Consider the following 21675-nt stretch of genomic DNA (forward strand, 5'->3'; position numbering starts at 1 on the left):
AGTCTGTCTTCCCCTTCACCACTGATAGATGGAGAACTAGAATTCAAAGTTAAGCGTGAAAGTCCCTGGGTCGTATCCGACTGCAAATTCTCTAGGCCAGAATACTGGAGTGAGTAGCCTTTTCCTTCTCCAGGGGATCTTTTCCAACCCATGGATTGAACCAGGGTCTCCTGCATTGCAGGCAGATTCTTTACCAACTGGGCTATCAGGGAAAGTCAAGATTTATCATATTTTCTGTATTTGGTTACCACAACCCACATGAGTATCTGAGCATTAAAAAAAAAAAAAAAGTTTTCTTTTAAAGACAAAAATTAGCAGGCCTAAGTTAGATCTCAATGTTTTCTGCTTCTGTACCTTTTAGAACTGCTTGAGAGGAAGCTACAATAGGGAAAAATGCATGGTCCAAGCACCTTCACATGCAGTGAACAATGGAAATAAGACCAGAACAATATGCATACATTAAAGAGATCATAAGCATGAACAAGACACAATAAACACTGGGCTAAGAGATTCACATTCTCAAAAACTGAGACACCCATGCGCACGTCCACACACACTTTTCAATCTGATGGCTGCTTAGAGGCATACGCTTAAAAATAGGCACATGCACAACCTGCCGTTCAGATTCATGCAACAGGGAAAAGGTTAGCTTTAAGTTTAGAGGCGGGTACCAGAACCCAGCTCTCTGCTGGCTCCCACAATTCCTAAGTTAAAAAGTACAGTCTTTGAAAGAGAGAGATAGGGCCCTTCCTCATATATGGTACTGAGTAATAAACATTTGAATTCATAACGTAAAATGTTGTTTTACCTCTTCCTCAATGACTGAAAGAACTAAAAAGGTATTATTCATAGACATCTGACTTACTCAGAGGCATGAGTTCCATTCATGAAGTGGCATTCAGGCTTTATAATAAATAGGAGGAAAAGCACTTTTCTGCTATCATTCAACAGAAGATAGCTTCTGTCTGGAAAAATCTGGAAGCCATTCAGCACAGAGGGAAAGAGGCCTTAAACTAAGCTTTTTCGTAAAAATGCAGCAAATTCATAATTGTATGTCAGATTTTTTTCCCAAGTACCTTTTCAGTAAGAATAACACTTGTCATCTGGATATAACTTTACAATCTACCAAGTGCTTAAAATGCTTTCACATAAACGTATCATTTCATTTGAATCTCACAACAAATTCAATGATGTACACAAGGCAGGGTTCATGATTTTCATTTTAAAGATGAAATAACTCCAGCATGAGACACCAGCTAACTGCCCAAAGCCACAGAGCTGAGAAACAATGCAGACAAGTTTTTACATGGTAAAAGGAGGCATAAAAAGGAGAGAAGCTTTCAGACAATGGAGCTGGGTCCCTGACAGATCTAGAAATGTAGAATTCTTTACTTCATATTTGTATCTTAAAAGGTAAATATATTCTTATTTAGAAATCAACTGCCATCCAGACAGCAATTTCTTTTAATCCTTTAGGAAGCCAGATACATAACACTATGCCAGGTGGCATAAGCTGCTTTGATTTCCTTGGGTTTAAGTTTGGCCACAAGAGAGCAGGTCCAAGGGATTAATTCCAAATGATTTAAAACCACTCTAATTTTCCATGACTTTGGTCCTTGCTTAAGATATTTTTTTGTTCCAGGATAACTCCTGGAATGAGCCAGATATTCTCTGAGAACCCTTTAACTCAGAATCAAAGGGGAACCCCAGGGAAGCGTAAAATAATCTCTCGCCACTCCTCCACCATTTCTGCCCAGAGTGTCACATCTTCAGAACTAAGCCCGCTCCTTCTAATCCAACTTCTAATTACCTCCCTCCTCATGGGAGTCTCAGGCATCCCTACAAGGCTGCCTTAAGAGACGTGGGCTCCTTCGTAAGCCTGTATGCATCCTAGTAGTCATGGACAGAACTCATGGAATATCTATGGTCAAACTCTATAGAAGAAAACTTGAGGTCATGAAATCAGTTTGCTAATACTTAAATGAATGAACATATAAACATATACATCCCATAAAATATACCTTCATTCTCCTAAAATAAAGCATTTTTCATTATGTGAACTTTTTGTGTATGTGTGATTTTATGCTTCAGAGCCATATGCTTCCCTTAGTCATAATTTCTGTTTTAAAGTTCCTTTAATCACTTGATATATAATTTGTGAAATTTTCATTACATATATATATTTAAATCTTTGTATCCATGAATCTAGCCCTTATTTGAAGTTAATTTGCTTCAGGCAATTTGGTAATCTATTTCTGATCCCACATAAATCAACAAACTGAGGAAAGCAAATATCAGAAGGGCCATGGATCCGTAAAGCTGTATTAAATAAAAAGGTGGTCAGGCATTTTCTTAAGGGAGAAAATGACAAAAAATTCATTACTTTAATAAAAACAACAACAAGAAGTAGGCCTGAGCCAAAGACAGCAATTTCATGTTAAAAAAGCAAATAGCTTTTTTAACTATGTCTGTCATAACACTCTCTGTCATACCTGCTTTCAAATATAAAAATAAAGCTGCTAAACAGTCCTGAAGAGAATGGGTAGCTGCAGATTATCTGAACATCTCTGAACTTCAGCCTCAGCTACAGAAGAATAACTGTCCTTATCCTTTTTATCTTACACAGTCATGAGAAGGTGAGAATGCTTTGAAATTTCCCTAAGTGTGAAAGTGACTTACTGATGAAATGTTGACAAGTCAGTCACTTCTAATTTGTCCTTCCTAAACTAGCCACAGTCAGATATAAACCTAGCTTAAAGACCTATATTAAGGTTCAAACCTGGGGTAGTATTCATGCTAGCCCGAATTTTTACAAACTTAGCCAACTGGCTTAGCCAACTAATAAATACAGTTAAGTTTAAAAAGACATTTCAGGAAAAAGAAAGAAATACATTACCTGATCCAGAACCTGATGTTGTCATGTCGTAAATTAAATCTTTTAACGTTGTACCCTCTGAAATAAAAGGGCGATCTAACGAGGGATCCTCTTCATTTGGCACTCGATGGTGAATGACAGTGCGGTTATGGCAGATATAGACCATCAACATGAGTGAGATACAGACAAAGCAGACTGGTCCAGCAATGACAGCTGCCAGTTCAACAGGACCGAGGCCAGATGACGGCTTTCCTGTAAAAGGGCCTCAAATGGAATAAACAACACAATAACACTATAGGCGGCATCCACAGTTTCCTCATCCTCCATATTTCCTGCAGTTGGTCACTACCATTAGGCCCAGCCTCATTACAGCAGCTCATGGGGCTCAAGCCCATCACCAGTGAAGCACTTCATCCTCTCCCACTGGCTCTCCTTTTATGATCACTAGCTCTGTCAACATCCACTTAGTCTTCCTGTAGTCTTGAGCCTAAATAACAAGGCCAGGTACTGCAAACATTGTACACCCACTCCCCGCCTTCCATCACTCTCAGATTACTAATGAAAGAACCAATAATCTGGAACAACTCTCATTAAATATTTCTTGAGTCACTGTCTTTTCTTAAAAAAGCAGTTTGGCTTATCTTATTCCAAGGCCAGTATATGCTCATAGCAAGAAAAAAATTAAGAAGTATATATACAGATAAGCAAAAGTTAAATTTATCTACAGCCTCACAATCCCCCTAAAATTCATCTTTGCGTGTTCTGTGTATCTATATACCTCCATCAATTTTTTTTCCATGCAAAAATATACCCTGTTTTTTTAAGAGTTTGCACATGTATACTTTCCAGTTTATTTTAATCACTGAGCCTTTTAATTCAAGATCATTTTTTTATAATTTAACAACAATTTGCATTGCTTCAGAAACACATTAATTATGACTATTTAGGCATTCATTCTGACACTTGCTGGTTCATAGCCCACCACCATTTCCCTCACATCACATCTTTATCATATTGAGATCTTTATTGGACTGATTTCTTAGAACGAATCCTATCTTTCAGGAGTACATGAGTGCGTACACACTGAATACTTGATTATCTAAAGTTAGCTGTTGCCTTTACATATGAAAAATCTTGGCTCATCTAAAGAATTTTGGGTAACAAGCAATATATGATATTTCATTGCCTTCTGGTATTTTTGTTTGTTTTTTTTAAAGCAAAATAATTTGAACTTTTTCCTTTTATAGGTAACCAGTGTTCACTTGTGCTGAATGTGTACACAGTTTTCCTTTATTCTTGAAAATTGATGGATTTTTCATTATATATATTTGGTTAAGTAAGTCTTCATTAATTTTACATAGTATTCTCTTTTCTGTCCATCCTTTTGCCTTTTTCTGGTTTTACAGTAAGCACACTGGATCACCTAGATCTGTCCTCTATCTCTTAATTTGCTCACCAACTGTCTTTTTTCTGAATTGTAACAGTTTCTCAAGCTTGTCTTGCCTTAAGCTTGTCTCACACTTGATTATAAAATTACAGTATCCAGTCTGCTGTTCACTTTCAATACTGCATTTTTTAAAATAATTTATCAATTGAGCTTTTCATCTGAAAGCAATCTTTAACAACTGTGAAATGTTCTCATTTCACTGTGAACAACTGACAACAGACCTTGGACTCTCTGAAAGTTCTTCCCTATCATATGGTAAGTCTGTTTCATAGGATGACATCTACTCTCATTTATCCAGTTCAGTTCACTTCTTTTAAACCATGGAATCTTTCCATTTGATAAAATCATTTGCTGTCTGATTATCAGGGACCTGGGAATAAGGGATCTGTGTATTTTAGCATTAGAAATAAACTGAGTTCTTCATAAGATTTTGTGAGTCTCCATTCTGATATTTCAAACCATTTCAAACAACAAAAATGGGAAATTCCGAAATTATTATTCTCTTCGTCATATTAGAATTGCAAGTAACTATATAAAAGTCAGAAAAATTACAGTCTGACAGAGCTTTGCCACAAGGACCTTCTTTATGTTGAAGATCTGGTTTTACTTTGCTGTCATCAGGTGAACTAGGTGGAAGATTGCCTGTCTTCTGTAACTGGCAGGACTGGCCCTTTTATTCTGAGCTCCAGCAGTTTTCTACTCTAACTATTATGATGCCTAAACCAACTCTGAGTGGAAACTGAGCACTGGGGTCTGTCCCTCTGAGCAGTGAAAGCCGTGCTTCCTAAAGGAGAATTGAGAGTCTGCCCCTGGGAGAATGGCATTGAAACGTATATCATCATATGTGAAACGAATCGCCAGTCCAGGTGTGATGCATGATACAGGGTGCTCGGGGCGGGTGCACTGGGATGATCCAGAAGGATGGGATGGGGAGGGAAGGGGGGTTCAGGATGGGGAACACATGTACACCCGTGGCAGATTCATGTCAATGTATGGCAAAACCAATACAATATTGTAAAGTAACTAGCCTCCAATTAAAATAAATAAATTTATATTAAAAAAGAGAGAGAGTGAGTCTGCCCCTGTAGCCCAGTCTCACGCCCAGCCTCTCAGCTTAAAGTATTGGTGGGATTCTGCAAGAAGTTCTTTCACCTACTTCTTTTCCTACAGTTAGTCAATTCTTCACTAGACAATTATCATCTGCACTATAAGCTGCAGGGTACATGCATGTATGACAACTCTGCAGGCATGTAGATGGCACTTCTTCCATTAGTTCTCCTAGCATTAATATAGCTTTTCCTCAGTTTTGTATCCCTTTATTATAGTAGGTATTTGGGGAAAGTGACAGATCATCACATCACATCATGTAGTCGCTCAGTCATGTCTGATTCCTTGTGACCTCATGGTCTGCCAGGCTCCTCTGTCCATGGGATTCTCCAGGCCAGAAGACTGGAGTGGGTTGCCAGTTCCTTCACCAGGGGATCTTTTCAACCCAGGGATCGAACCTGGGAATCCCACACTGCAGGCAGATTCTTTACCATCTGAGCCACCGGGGAGCCCACCAGGGAAAAGTGACAGCAGAGTTAAATACATGAGCTCAGACCAACATCTTTAACCAGAATCTTTAATCTAATCCTAACTGTTTATGAAGTTTTCAAATTTCTGGCTCTCCTAGGACATTTTAAAATGTAAACTATGGTGAAGGACCAAAAACCTAGAATCATATGTAATAATTTATACATGAAGATTATAAAGCAAGGTGAAATTACAAAGTGAAGGCGTCTGGATTGTTAAGTGTTGCTCTCCATTCCCCGTCCATTACTGACTGCTTTCAAAGGCTGGAGCATTATACAAGCAGGGACACTCTCAGGATATACTGCTGTGGTTGCCTGTATCAGGATTCTCTACATGTGCCTACCCTTTTAGGCACAACAGACCTCAGAGAAAGTCTGTCTTGGTACCACCTTCTCAAGCAACACACACCCAGGAGTAAGAATTTTGGCTACTCTTATGACTCTACTAGTATGGACCTGTTACTTTTTGCCTCTAAACTGAATAAACTGGGATAGTCTAAGAGCTTTTCTTATAGTATCAAGAAAAAAGTCTTATACAACTTACCGACAGTTGGAAGTTCTATTTTATTGCAGTGGTCCTGGTTGCAGCAATATGTTGTAGACCCAGTTTTTGAAGATGGTGCACATACAAATGGCCTGTCTCGTGGAATTAGGTCAATTTCAGCTATACACATGCTGTTATGTATAACTTTGTCTGTGGTCTCTGTGACAGAGACAAAGCAAAGCCCATCTGTGACACAAGTAAAATTGTCTTTTGTACAAAGTTGGCAGAAACACTGTAATGCTGGGAAAAAAAGAAAAAAAGATCCTATCAGAGAAAATTATCAAAGTTAACAATTTTAAATTATCCCATAGTGTCTACTAATATTGACACATTCCTGATTATATTATAATTATACAGTTTTTTTTTACACTGTTCAAAAAACAAAACTCTTGTTATTCTGAGAAGTTCCAAATTCTATTAAGAAGCACATATATGTAGGAGTCAAACATGTTGAAATTTGGACCCAGATTTTTTTCCTAAACCTTTCTGGCTTCCAAGTAGAGAAAAACTGTTACATGCAATTTTATCTGTGCAAGGCAAGCATTTGTCCTCCCATTTAAAATGCAGTACACTGAAATTTACAAAGGTTATACTTATTCTTATCAGTCCAAAATTAGGGATTCATATATTCCCTCCACTGGGGAATGCAGTGTGAAAATCCTACCTCCTCCTCACTGTAGGTTGGAAATCTCAGGGTAAGCTTATGGTAATAGAGTAATGGAAATAGATTTGTATTGAGCCAGACATTCCCTTCTCCTGTGCAAACTCCAAAAAAGACATGTATCTTCTAATCAGGATTAGAGTACTTTCTCATAAGCAAGGTAACAAGACATATGTACTCCAACCACAAAGGCAACTGGCTATAGAAATAACTGGAGAAACACTTGCTCCATGCCCACTTTTATCTATTTGATTTTTATGGCTCAACTTGAAGAGTAATTCCTTAAGGGAAGTCTTCTAATTATAATCAACACCTTCCCATACACACAGAACTTCACTAAGCTCGCCAACAAGGGTAAGTGTTCCCCAAAGCAAACAAACACTGCTTACCGGAATTATCTCCTTTCCCTCATGAAACTCTAAGGTTCTTGAGGGCAGATTCTGTAAATCCACATCTAGAACTAAGCTTGGTACACAAAATTAAAAAAACTGTGAAATGAATGGGAGATCACTGTGATCACATGAAAAGCACAGATATATCCTTGAGTCCAATTGCACATCGGTAAAGGAAAAGGGAAGTGTCCAGGTTTGCAGAATGGCCATTTGCAATGAGACCAGGGAGGTCTACTGTAACTAGAAACAGTGGCTAGGCAGACAGGCAGGCCAGGAGAAAACTAGCTACTCTGAACAGCTAATTTGGTGTGCAGGAAAGGGTTCACTCAGCAAGTCCAAGCTGCTCAAACCTTGCACATCCTCAAGAAACGCTTGTCTTCAGGACTGGTCCTTGGCCAGTTCCTGGGAGATGAGCTCTGACACCCTGAAATATTCTCTTTCATAAGACTGCTGTGTGACTGAGCCCCTGGACACCAAGGCTCCAGTGAACTCTGCTGGCAACACTTCCCACGTGCTGTCATCCCTGACTGCTAAGTTACGTGTGGACACCTATGATGCTGCACTGGGAGAGGACGTCTGGAAGCTGGCACTGGGTTTCTCCTGGACTTTGCCCCGTGTGCCTTCCCTTTTCCTTTTGATGATTTTACTACATGTCTTTCTATTGTAATAAATGAAAACCATGAGTATTAACAGCTTTTCTGGGTCCTATGAGTCCTTCTAGTAAATCATCAAGCCTGAGGAAGGTCATGTGGACCTCCAACTCACTTGTTAAATCCAAATTTAGGGACCATCAGCATCACCTCTAGCAGCTGCTTCTTGGTTGCTGGCTTAATTAAGCACGCTTTATTATCTTTAAAGACCAGCAAAGTTTTAACTTAATCATTATAAAAATTCTTTTCTTTCTCCATAGATAGTTCAGCTCTTTGAATTAAATCCTCCCAAGCATGAAGATAATTCAAGAAAAGTATAAGAAAGTTCTAACATTTAAAGACTGTTGAAAGAGACAGTCGTTTGGTGGTGATTGTAGGTTCCCTGGGTATAATTTCCTAAGGAAGGATTCTGAACCAGGAATCCACGGACTGGCTTCAGGGATACACGAATCCTATGAAACTGCAGGCCAAATATTGTATGTATTTACATTTTCAAGAGAAGGTTTATAGCTTTCAACAGAACTACAAAGTGGTCCATCACCCACAAAAATTTAAAACCACCACCACAGAAGACTGTCATTATTCTTCTGAATCGTGTTTACTCGTGATTAGCCATTCAACCAATGTTTTCTAAGCATAGCTTTATCAGTTACTCCACCAGAAGTTTAGTATTCAAAGATTAATAATTCATGGTCATAGCCCTTGAAGGGCTCCAATCATCAGTGAGGGAAAACATTACAATACAGTGTGGTAATTGCTGTATAAAAATACTGCCATGAAGAATCGCCCTGTTCTAGTAGCTTCATGGCTCCCTTAGTGTGTATGAAATAAGAGCGAAACAGCGGGTCTAACTTCTACTGTGGGGTTCCAACTTATTGTTCACATTACAAATGCTATCCAGAGTCACACACTTCTCATCATTATGATGTTCATATTTCATGAACATGAAACATGAGTCAATGAAATATGAACTTCACTGAAGGTCATACTTCATGACCTTGATCTTTACAGATCCTATCTCTCTGCCTAGTTTAAACCCCCTCTCATATTTTACGACCCTATTCAAACAAGATCTTTTCCATGATGTGCTTGTTCTAAATCTCTCCTCTACCCATAAAACAACTGGGTGACTCCTTTCAATTTTTTTTCATAGCTCTCTTTACATACGTTTAGGTTAGCACAAATCAGTCTATTTACAGTTTGCTGTTAAAGTGTCTCTCGTTAAATTAGGAATGGCCAGGTTTTTAAAATTTTCCCATCTTTGAATTCTGAAAAACAATCAGAAAAACATTTGCCAGGGACTTCCCTGATGGTCCAGTGGTTAAGACTCAGCGCTGCCATAGAGGGGCTACAGGTTTGATCCCTGGTCAAGGAACTAAGATTCCACATGCTATTCTACACAGCCAAATATATATATATATATATATATATATATATATATATATATATATATGTTTTGGTGGGTTTTTTTGGCCAAAGAAATGTTTCCCAAACAGGAGGTCAAAATATGTTGAGAGAAGGAGGAGAGTCTAAAATAGTGTACAAAAATTTAAGTATATTTATTTAAAACCTACTCTAAGATGAATAATGAATAATCAGTATGGAAAGGCAAATAAGATATGACACTGAAAGATGAATGCCCGAAATCAGTAGCTATCCAGTACAATACTGGGGAAGAATGGAAAAATAGCTACAGAAAGAATGAAGAGGCTGAGCCAAAGCGGAAACAAAGCTCAGTTGTGGTTGTATCTGGTGGTGAAAGTAAAGTCTGATGCTGTAAGAATAATTCTTCACAGGAACCTGGAATGTTAGGTCCATGAATTAGGTCCATGAATTAAGGCATCGTCAAACAGGAGATGGCAAGAGTGAACATCAACATTTTAGGAATCAGTGAACTAAAATAGATGGGAATAGGCTAATTAAATTCAGATGACCATTACATCCACAACTGTGGGCAAGAATTCCTTTGGAGTAGCCCTCAGAGTCAACAAAGAGAGTCCAAAATGCAGTACTTGGTTACAATCTCAAAAATGACAGAATAATCTCAGTTTGTTTCCAAGGCAAATCATTTAGTATCTATGCCCCAAGTCTATGCCCCAACTGCTAAGGCTGAAGAAGCTGAACGAGTCTATGAAGACCGACAAGACCTCCTAGAACTAACACCAAAAAAAAGATGTTCTTTTCATCTGGAATGAAAAGTAGGAAGTCAAGAGATACCTGGAATATCAGGCAAGTTTGGCCTTGGAGTACAAAATGAAGCAGGGCAAAGGCTAACAGAGTTTTGCCAAGAGAACGCACTGGTCATAGCTAACACTCTCTTCCAACAACACAAGGGACAACTCTACACATGGACATCACCTGGTGGTCAATAGCAAAATCAGACTCATTATTTTCTTCACAGCCGAAGATGGAGAAGCTCTACACAGTCACCAAAAACAAGTCCTGGAACTGACTATGGCTCAGATCATCAGCTCCTTACTGCTAAATTCACGCTCAAATTGAAGAAAGTACAGAAAACCACTAGGCCATTCAGGTGTGACCTAAATCGAATCCCTTATCATTATACAGTGGAGGTGATGAATGGATTCAAGGGGCTAGATCTGGGAGAGAGACTGCCTAAAGAACTATGGACAGAAGTTCATAACACTGTACAGAAGGTGGTGACCGAAACCATTCCCAAGAAAAAGAAAATGCAAGAAGACAAAGTGGTTGTCTGAGGCCTTACAAATAGCTGTGAAAAGAAGAGAAGAGGAAGGCAAAAGGGAAAGAGAAAGATACACCGAACTGAATGCAGAGTTCCAGAGAACAGCAGGGAGAGGTAAGAGAGCCTTCCTCAGTGATCGATGCAAAGAGATGGAGGAAAACAACAGAATGGGAAAGGCTAGAGAGCTCTTTAAGAAAGCTGGAGATACTAAGGGAACATTTCATGCAAAGACAGGCACAGTAAAGGACAAAAACAGCAAGGACCTAACAGAAGCAGAAGAGATTAAGAGGTGGCAAGAATACACAGAAGAACTATACAAAAAAGATCTTCATGACCCAGATAACGACAATGGTGTGATCACTCATTTAGAGCCAGACATACTGGAGTGTGAAGTCAAGTGGGCCTTAGGAAGCATTACTATGAACAAAGCTAGTGGAGGTGATGGAATTCCAGCTGAGCTATTTCAACTCCTGAAAGATGATGCTATTAAAGAGCTGCACTCAATATACCAGCAAATTTGGAAAACTCAGCAGTGGCCACAGGTTAGTCTTCATTCCAACCCCAAAGAAAAGCAATGCCAAAGAATGTTCAAATTACCATACAATTGCACTCATTTCACATGCCAGCAAGATTATGCTCAAAACCCTTCAGGCTAGGACTTCAGCAGTACGTGAACTGAGAACTTCCAGATGTACAAGCTGGATTTAGAACAGGCAGATAAACCAGAGATCAAATTGCCAACAGACACTGGATCACAGAAAAAGCAAGGGAATTCCACTCCAAAATATCTACTGTTTCATTGACTATGCCAAAGCCTTTGATTGTGTGGATCACAACAAAGTGTGGAATATTCTTAATGAGATGGGAGTACCAGACCACATCACCTGCCTCCTGAGAAACCTGTATGCAAGACAAGCAGCAGCAGAACTGGACATGGAACAACAGACTGGTTCAAAATTGGGGAAGGAGCACATCAAGACTGTATATTGTCACCCTGCTTATTTAATTTATATGCAAAGTATACCATGTGAAATGCCAGACCAGATGAATCATAAGCTGGAATCAAGACTGCCAGGAGAACCATCAACCACCTCAAATATGCAGATGATACCACTTTAATGGCAGAAAGTGATGAGGAACTAAAGAGCCTCTTGATGAAGGTGAAAGAGGAGACTAAAAAGCTGGCTTAAAACTCACATTCAAAAAACGAAGATCATGGCACCTGGTCCTATCACTTGATGGCAAATAGATGGGGAAAATGTGGAAACAGTATCAGATTTCATTGTCTTGGGCTAAAAAATCAATGTGGATGGTGAATGCAGCCACAAAATTAAAAGACACTTGCTCCTTGGAAGAATAGCTATGACAAGCCTAGACAGTGTATTAAAAAGCAGAGACACCACTTTGCTGAAAGAGGTCCATATAGTCAAAGAGGTTTTCCCAGCAGTCATGTATGGATGTGAGGGATGGACCACAAAGAAGACTGAGTGCCAAAGAATTGATGCTTTCAAACTCTGGTGCTGGAGAAGACTCTTGAGAGTCTCTTGGACAGCACGATCAAACCAGTCGATCCTAAAGGAAATCAACCCTGAATATTCACTGGAAGGGCTGGTGCTGAAGCTGAAGTTCCAGTACTTTGGCCACCTGATGAAAAGAGCTGACTGACTGGAAAAGACCCTGATGCTGGGAAAGATTGAGGGCAGAAGAAGAAAGGGATGACAGAATGAGATGGTTAGATGGCATCACTGACTCAATGGACATGAGTTTGAGCAAACTCCAGGGGACAGTGAAAGACAGGGAAGCCTGGAGTGCTGCAATTTGGGGGTTCACAAAGAGTTGGACATGACTTAGTGACTGAACAACAGCAACAAAGATGATGATAACCATTCTGGATCATGAGTAACCACTCCTGGTGGCTCAGCAGTAAAGAATCCCCCTGCAGGAGACATAGGAAATGCAGGTTCAATCCCTGGGTTGTGAAGATCCCCTGGAGGAGGAAATGGCAACCCACTCCAGTATTCTTGCCAAGAAAATCCCATGGACAGAGGAGCCTGGTGGGCTACAGTCCTTAGAGCTGCAAACAGTCTAGACACAAGTAGACAAACGAACACATATACATACATATCTACACAAGTACTGCCAGTCAGTTGGCTTTCACTGCTGCTTTTCAGCTGGGTGAAGATCTCTTTCAGGTCAGATGTCCTCAAGAAACACTGCGAGCGAGAGGTTTTTGTAACTGAAACAGTAATTGTAACTGAAAGAGTGAAAAGTACAGGGAACGTGAATCATCACGGTATATTTACTGTATTTTCAAAAGCCAACACCATATACACATTACAAGAATTACATGGGTCCTATCTTTGTAGTACAATCCGCAAAAGTTCATTAGCAGTAACTGTGGTTGTAATGACATTTTTTCCATTCTCACTTCCAGCATTGTTCTAGAGAGCCATTTAAAGATTTCAATGTTAACCTCGCCTGCAAGTGACTGTGACAGCTGACATCTCATTAAAACTGGCCTTTGAGGACTGCATGCTGGCAAGTGTTTGATGAGGTATGAGGTCTGATAAACCTGGACTTACAAAGCCATGAAGAAATTAACACATATCCCCCTTGCACAACATTACCTCTGAGAATCGGCACTTGCAAGCTTTTAGTATCACTGAACTTAAAATATATAGATACAAATTTAAAATGGAATCAGACCCAAGGCTATTTTTTCTACTGTGAAACCTAAGTATCATCTGTCACACTGAATAATTGTATTAATTTGAATTTTGTTGGTTTTGTAGCTCTCTTTATATTTAATTTGCAGACTTGGTTTATAGTTGTCAATGAGCCAAGAACAAAGATTTTATATCTACTTTCAGGCCTATACAACTTTCAACACTATGAAAAATACACTTGTATTTTTCTCTTAAAAGTATTGCAAATTTGAAGACAGTCTGTGCTAAAAAGGGGATTCTCTTATTAAAGAGTTTTTCAATAAGAAAATGTCTCTAGACAATGTTCAGTCGCTAAGTTGCCTCTGACTCTTCGCAACCCCAGTAAATTATCATCATCAACAGGAATAAGTATGTGTGGTTCTTCTCTCTACTGGTATCTGTATGTAAGTAACTCCAATCTTTCAGTAGTACAGCTTCCTGCTGACTTTTCTACTTGACAGCAAAGGGAAGAACTGAACTCCTTGCTGAGTGCCCTTCTGCTACCTTGGCCCTTTGCTTCTGGGCCCCAATCTCTATTAGCAGCCACAGCTCCCTCAATTATAAGATGCACATTTTCCCACACTTTTAACATCGTGTGAATCTACATACCATGTCACAATCAAGGTCAGAAAAACCCCACAAAATTCCAGTCTCTAGAAAGAAAGATAAGACATGACAGAGCTGTTACAACCTATGCCTGTGCAAGCCTGGCTATGCATGGAAGGTAATACTCAATTAATCATCACTTTAACTATCTGCACTGGTAGCTCTCCTGCAACTAAAATTTAACTTAAGCTTGATCCCTATTAAGATGTCTTCACAGAGATTTCTCTGTGATTCAGCACTGCAATGAAGTTACTGTGTTCACAGAAAACTGTCAGCCCCGTGCCAGGAATACAATTACTAGTAGTAGAATTTTTCAAATACTGCAGAATAAATCATACAATTATGAAGTTTGAAGATGTTGGTGAGATGTGAAGGACTGTTAGAAACCAAACATCTAGCTCTCAAGGGAAGCAGCAAGAGTAAAAAGAGCAGAACACATGAGGTTATCATTCTGATTATATTCCAGTATCGGATAAATTCCAAGTTGAGATTCTGGTTCTTAGTTCCTCCTATAAAGGAAATTTCCATGATTGCTTCATTTCATTGTATCCAGAGGTCACACATCAAGACAGTATTACTTCTACCTGATACCAGGGCTATCAATGGTTGATTCACAAGCCCTTATATCTGGCAATGAAGAGACTATGAATAGTATATGAAACTGGGCCTACTGATGAATTAAAATTCCTATGAGCCCTACTACGGGCTTCCCTGGTAGCGCTAGTGGTAAAGAACCCTGCACATTAGTGCAGAAGACAAGAGATGCAGGTTCGATCCCTGGGTCAGGAAGAGCCCTGGAGGGTATAGCGATCCACTCCATTATTCTTGCCTGGAGAATCCCATGGACAGAGGGGCCTGGAGGGCTACAGTCCATAGGGTCACAAAGAGTTGGATATGACTGAAGCAACTTAGCTCATAAGCCCTACTGATGAAATAAAAATTAGTACCAGGAACTTTGTCTTCCCAGCCCTTACACTTCTTTTTAGGCATAACCTTCAATACTCTGTCCCTTAACCTCACACCAGTCAGATTAGCCATCATCAAAAAAATCTACAAAATAAATGCTGGAGAGGATGTGGAGAAAATAGAACTCTCTTGTACAGTTGGTGGGAATGTACACTGATACAGCCTCTATGGAGAACAGTATGGAGATTCCTTAAAAAACTAGGAATAAAACTACCATGTGTGAAAGTGTTAGACGCTCAGACACGTCTGACTCTTTGCATCCCCATGAACTGTAGCCTGCCAGGCTCCTCTGTCCACGGAATTCTCCAGGCAAGAATACTAGAGTGAGTAGCCATTCCCTTCTCAGGGGGTCTTCCTGACTCAGGGATTTAACTAACCCAGCAATCCCACTATAGGCATACCCCCTGAGAAAACCATAATTGAAAAGACACACATGTACCCAAATGTTTACAGCAGCACTACTGACAAGAGCCAGGACATGAAAGCAACCTAGATGTCCATCAACAGATGAATGGATAAAGATGTGCTATATATACAATGGAATATTACTCAGCCATAAGAAAGAACAAATTTGAATCAGTTCTAATAAGGCGGATGAACCTAGAGCCTGTTACACAGAGTGAAGTCAGAAAGAAAAAAATAAATATCATATATTAAACGCATATATATGGAATCTAGAAAAATGGTACTGATGAACCTATTTGCAGGCAAGGAATGGAGACGCAGGAAGAGAATGGACTTGTGGACACAGCAGGGGAAGGAGCGAGTGGGACAAATGGAGAAAGTAGCACCAACACAGATACACTACCATGCATAAAGCAGACAGCTGGTGAGAAGCTGGTATGTAACTCAGGGAGCCAGCCAAGTGCTCTGTGATGACCTAGAGGGGTGCGATGGAGGCTCGAGAGAGAGAGATATATATAATTATGGCTGATTTGTTTTTTGTTGTATGGCAGAAACCAACACAACCTTATAAAGCAATTTTCCTCCAGTTAAAAAATAAAAGAGAACATAAGAAAAAGTACTCTCTTCTTTTTCAATACTTGTTACCCTTTCATCTCCCATCCTCGCCCATCAAGAACTAGGCTAAAACATCTTGAAATTCACTAGTGATGCCCCTTTGCTGAATTTGTTCTTTTCTAATTATTTTAGGGCAGGAGACACACTGACAACCCTGTGTGTCTTGGCCACGTGACACTGCACACTCAGTCCTTCGCTGCAGCCCACGTCTATCTCCACACTCCTCTCCTCGCACTTGTGCTCTAGACTCCAAACTGCCTGCCAGGGCATATTCTGCTTGGCTTAGCTGTTAGTGCAAAGCCCACACATTCAAAACCAAACACAGCATTATTACTCCAAGTACAGTATCTGTGATAAAAAGGCACCTGGAAGGATTCAGAGGTTTGTTCCTTGCTAAGACAGAAGACAGATCACCCACTAAAACGGAAAAAGGGGATGAAGACTTCTGACCAGACGCTGGATTCCAATCTTTTCACCACTCTAGTTTTTCTAGTAATGACCATTCTTTCCATTACCCCATTATATCACGATTATTTTTACAGCACAGACTATTTCCAAATGTAACAAATACTCACCAACAGGTAGGTAAAGGAACAAACACACAATGCCCTTTATTCAGTCTGCTAAGCTAGACTAAAAGCAGAAGACCACACCATTGCTGGCAAAGGTGAAGGCAAAAGTTCAAAGTTAAATCCTTTCCAGTATTGATGTCAAGCCCTGTTACCATCTAGTCTACTGGTCCACTTGAGCTTCCCAGAGTAACCCACCTTCCTTTCTCTCCACACCCTTCTCAAGGAGGCCTATCTTCTCCTTTTCTCCCTCTTTCAAGTCTAGGAAACCACACAGGTTCTCTTCCTTTTAAAATATATGGCATATCTCTACAAAACAAGGCTAAAATCCTGTCTGCAACTCCCTCCAGCCTACCGCTAAGGGCTTTGTTCCTCAAGAGACTCAGGAGTTCTTAACTCCACGCCTTTTGGTTGCCTACAGCTAACAGCACCATACGTTGTGAGAGTAAGTTCTCCTTCAGTATGGATAACATTTCACTCCCAAATGTTGGGCTTCAAAGCAAAAATCTGATTTATCCAAACACTTCTTCAGATAAATACCATTTACTTCTGCCACCTTTAAAGCACTTAAGAAGCATCATTTATATAATTCAACACATGAATGCGGGCACTTTGAAATTCTCAATCACTTGGTTTTCCACAATACTTCCATTTTCTAGTCTCCAAAGCTCCATGGAATTAGCTGATATAACGATAACTAGTATCAGAGGAAAAGCATGCTAAGAAAATGCTGCCTGAATGGCAAGATGAGATTTAATAGGGGTAATTACTACAAAGGCCTTCATTTAGGTTCAAAATAAACTGCACAAGTACAGGATAATTGCCTAGCAGATTTGGGGAATCTGTTTAAGAACAGATTTAAAGAGAATCAACAGCACTTACTGTTAACTGTAGCCATGGTGATGGGGGAGACAGAGGGAGATTTTGGGCACAAAATCCCACAAATGTCCAATATAACAAGTAATCATAAGCGTTACTTGACTATCAATCTGCCATGTAAATGAGTCAGAGAATCAAAGAATTAATTCAACAAAGTTTCATCTGAAAGATACCACAGATGTGAAGACAACCTCATTTTATAGATACAGCAAGTGAGTCAATTTCTCTTACTCCAATACTAAATCAAATCATGAGATCAGGATGTGGTAAAAATTCTGTTTCATAAAGAATCACTTTATAACTGCAGCTCCTCCCTACAATGGACTTGGCTGCTCAAAAGGTTATGACTTCCCTGTCATTAGAGATAAGCAGAGGCTTAAAGACCAAGTCAGATTTTTTGAAGTAGGGATCCTCTGTACTAAATGAAAAGTTGGTCTAAAACTAGACCATTCTTTAAATAGTAAGATTCTATTACCTCACAAGTTATATCAAACATTAAATATCCATGTTTTCATTTCTTGACCTAGTTCAACTTAACATCTTCAGGGTACCAAGATTCTGGTACACAGGAGAGATCTAGTATGTGTTTCTTAAATAACATCCAAGGAGTATCTCTTTAGTACATGGACGGTTGCTACTAGCAGTGTGTGCTTGATTGCTCAGTGGTGACCAACTCTTTTGTGGCCCCATGGACTGTAGCCTGCCAGGCTCCTCCATCCACGGGATTTTCCTGGCAAGGATACTGGAGTGGGTTGCCATTTCCTCCTCCAGGGGATCTTCTGGACCCAAGGGGCCCTCAATAAAATGGCCACACAAGCAAATTTTCTTTTACCCCTTTCTACCTTACTACCATCATTTTTTTTTAAGTCCTTTTCCCATTTCTCAGTGCTCTCCTTTCAACTGTCCAAAATTCCCATGTAGATATCTCTTAGGTCCATTTGATGTAAATACCCATTGCCCAGAATAACTTCTTTCATCATATAAATGGAGGACGAGCTGGCTCTGTCAAAATTACAGATGAAGATACCCTCTGATTCACAAGGAATGTAGCCTATAGATAACTCATACATGTGTAAAGTGGCTTACATATACTTACCTAATAGGTAATGTCCTCATCAGTTCTACAAGACTATAATCTTTCCTATGCATCTATCAATAGAACTGGTAAAATCACTGGAAGATCATGCAGCCACACAAAGACTGACCCCAATGAGCATCAAGTAAAAATCCACAGTGCATAACACTGTATTTGATATAGTAACATTTGTGCTAAAAAAGGGAGAGAGGAAAATTCATACATATACTGGCTTGTAAATGTTACAAAGTATCTCCTTTCTTATTGTTGCTCAGTCCCTAAGTTTTATTTGACTCTGCAACCCATGGACTGCAGTGCACCAGGCTTCCCAGTCCTTCACTATCTCCCAGAGTTTGCTCAAACTCATGCTCATCGAGTCTGTGATGCCATCTAACCACCTCATCCTCTGTCACCCCCTTCTTCTCCCTGGAAGGCTATAAAAGAAACAGGTAACGCTGACTTCCAAAGAAGGGAACTGGGTACCCAGAAGACTGGAGCAGGAGGAGACTTCTCATTATAAACCTATTTTTACTTTTTGAATTTTGGAAAATGAGTGTATTGTATCTATTCAAAGTTACCAAAAAATGTTTAATATGCCCCTCTGGACTCCATCCCCTTTCCCTATTTTGTCTCCAAAACTCCAACTCAGGATATTTAACCCTGAAGAATACAGTCACTTCATGTCAATTTCAAGACTGTTTTTTCTTGAAAATAATTTGCAAAGATATAGCAAGAGCCTTTAAAAGTCTGTATCTTTTAACTCATTAATTCTACTTCCCAGAATTTAGTCTAAGGAAACAACAGATGATAGCAAAGATATAAGCACATCGATGTCTGTTATAGCATTTGTTGAAAACAATCTATATGAGTGACAACAGGGTTAGCGGAATACTATATAGCCTTTCAGGCTGATAATTTATAGAAGTATGTTTAAGGACAGGGAAATAATCATCCTACTGAAGCTGCATACCATGTGATTATAATTTCAATCCTATCAAGCGATCTTATGTTTCACTTCAATGAGCTGAGGAGGGTATGTTAATATACAGAGCAGATGTGTACACTCTGCCTCACTCTAGCCCCTGGGAAAAAAGTGGACAAACTTGTATTTATGATGGTGAGTGATAAAAAATTAAATGAACTTATTTTCCCCAATCTAAACACACTTTTATAGTTTCTTACTGGATTTTATGTTGACTAATGGGTATTACAAGAATACAGTAGTTAATTTATGGAATTTAGAGACAAAAAAGCCCCAAGTTCGAATCCTATCTCTGCCAGTTAGCCTCTAAGTTGCTTAACTTTTGGAGCCTGTTTCCTAAATGCATGACAATAGCAGTCTCAGAAAGTTTGAGGGTTAAATGAGATAACAGAATATTTAGTATAGTGCCTACCACATAATAAAATGCTCAAAAAATTCACTTATACACTCACTTTTTAACACTACAACGTGTCAGTTCCTGTTCTAGATGCTGGACAGAGAATCAGAACAAACCTTTATATCGCTCTAGGAGGCAGCACTGGCACAATATAAACATGCGCACACACAACACTAAGCATTCATGGTAGCTATTTCTCACTCCATTCACAAATATGCGTTCAGGTTTTCATCAATGTGACTGCCTGAGCAAAGTTATTTAGTCCAAGAACTTCACTCCCATACCATGTGAGAAGTACCTACACGGAACCATGTTTGCAGTTCCAACCCAAATTAACAAGTAAGCATGTATACTCATTTACATATAATACCCCTAATGATAAAGAACACAACTCATTAATCATAAAATGTTCATACTGGGAAGGCAATTGATAATTACCTGATACTAACCCTCTGGTGGCTCAGATGGTAAACAATCTGCCTGCAGTGCAGGAGACCGGGGTTCAATCTCTGGGTTGGGAAGATCCCCTAGAGAAGGGAATGGCTACCCACTCCAATATTCTTGTCTGACAAAGGAACCTACAATCCATGGGGTTGCAAGAATCAAACATGACTGAGTGACCGACACTTAATAGAGTGACAATAACTATTTTATAGATGAGGAAACAGGGGTGCCCTAAAGTTATAGCAATATAATCTAGATTTATTCTAAACACCACAAAAAGAAAAAGAAAAAAAAGGGTTGTCAGATAATCTAAAGTGGTCCTCCCCCAAGCAGGGCAAGACAAAGGATTCAACCCCTTCCACTTGGAAAGCAAGAGTAACTGTAGGAGACATGGTGGGTTGGTTGCATAGATACCAAGATATCATGATGAATGTCACTAAATAGAAGTGACAAGTCATTCTGGGCTAGGGGAATGAAGTATGCAACAACTGTGGTAAGAGAAGAGAGCGGTAACCATCCACCAGCTGCCTTTGAACTAAGGGCAGAGAGTTACACCTGGGCCAGCAAATAGCAAAAGACCTACTGGAGCCATAGTTGAATATATGAGGCGAAGGTCTGTGCAGTTGCTAATTTCAGAAGCAGACAGTAAGGCCTGAACACACTTTACCGGAACAGAACACGGTGTGTCATCTGTGGAGGAAGAAAGAATGTGCCTCTAGGAGGACAGAGATGATTAGGATGAGACTCCTGCTCTCAAGGAGCTCATACGGTAATGTGAAGAACACGCACACAGCTGACAAAGGGTGATGCAAAGTGCTGAGGGAGCACAGAATAGGGAGACATCTCAAAGACAACATCTGAACCGAGGCGTATGCAAGGCTAAAGAAGTAAAGGAGGTCATATATAAAGATATTGTACATAGACTCAGGAATAAGAGAGTGACAGGCAGCTTAGGAAAATGTAAATAGATCACATCAACAAAAAAATGGATAAAACTCAATACCTGAACAGTCACTATGCAAAACGGTATCACCTTTTCTTAAACCAGCAACAGATAACAAAAATTCTAAAACAAATCATTCACAAAGCACCCAAAGAAATCAAGTGTTTAGGAACAACATGTAAGACTGTCATAGTGAAAGCTTTAAAACATACGTATAGCCAGTAAACACATGAAAAGATGCT

At 39.6% G+C, this 21675-nt stretch overlaps 1 protein-coding gene across 2 annotated transcripts in view; it reads right to left on the bottom strand.

Annotated features, from left to right (window-relative positions):
- The window catches only part of TGFBR1 (transforming growth factor beta receptor 1), a 69950-nt gene that overhangs the window by 31052 nt on the left and 17223 nt on the right, over window positions 1–21675 (bottom strand). Inside the window, exons 2-3 of one of the 2 annotated variants that reach the window (XM_069576071.1) lie at window positions 6441–6680; window positions 2897–3127 (exon numbers count right to left, since the gene is read on the bottom strand). In XM_069576071.1, coding sequence (XP_069432172.1) covers window positions 2897–3127; window positions 6441–6680 — 471 coding nt within the window. Of the gene's footprint in view, window positions 1–2896; window positions 3140–6440; window positions 6681–21675 lie in introns of both variants that reach the window. The other variant, XM_069576070.1, reaches the window with a different exon arrangement.

Source organism: Ovis canadensis, chromosome 2, assembly GCF_042477335.2.
Source record: "Ovis canadensis isolate MfBH-ARS-UI-01 breed Bighorn chromosome 2, ARS-UI_OviCan_v2, whole genome shotgun sequence".
Classification (NCBI taxonomy): domain Eukaryota; kingdom Metazoa; phylum Chordata; class Mammalia; order Artiodactyla; family Bovidae; genus Ovis; species Ovis canadensis.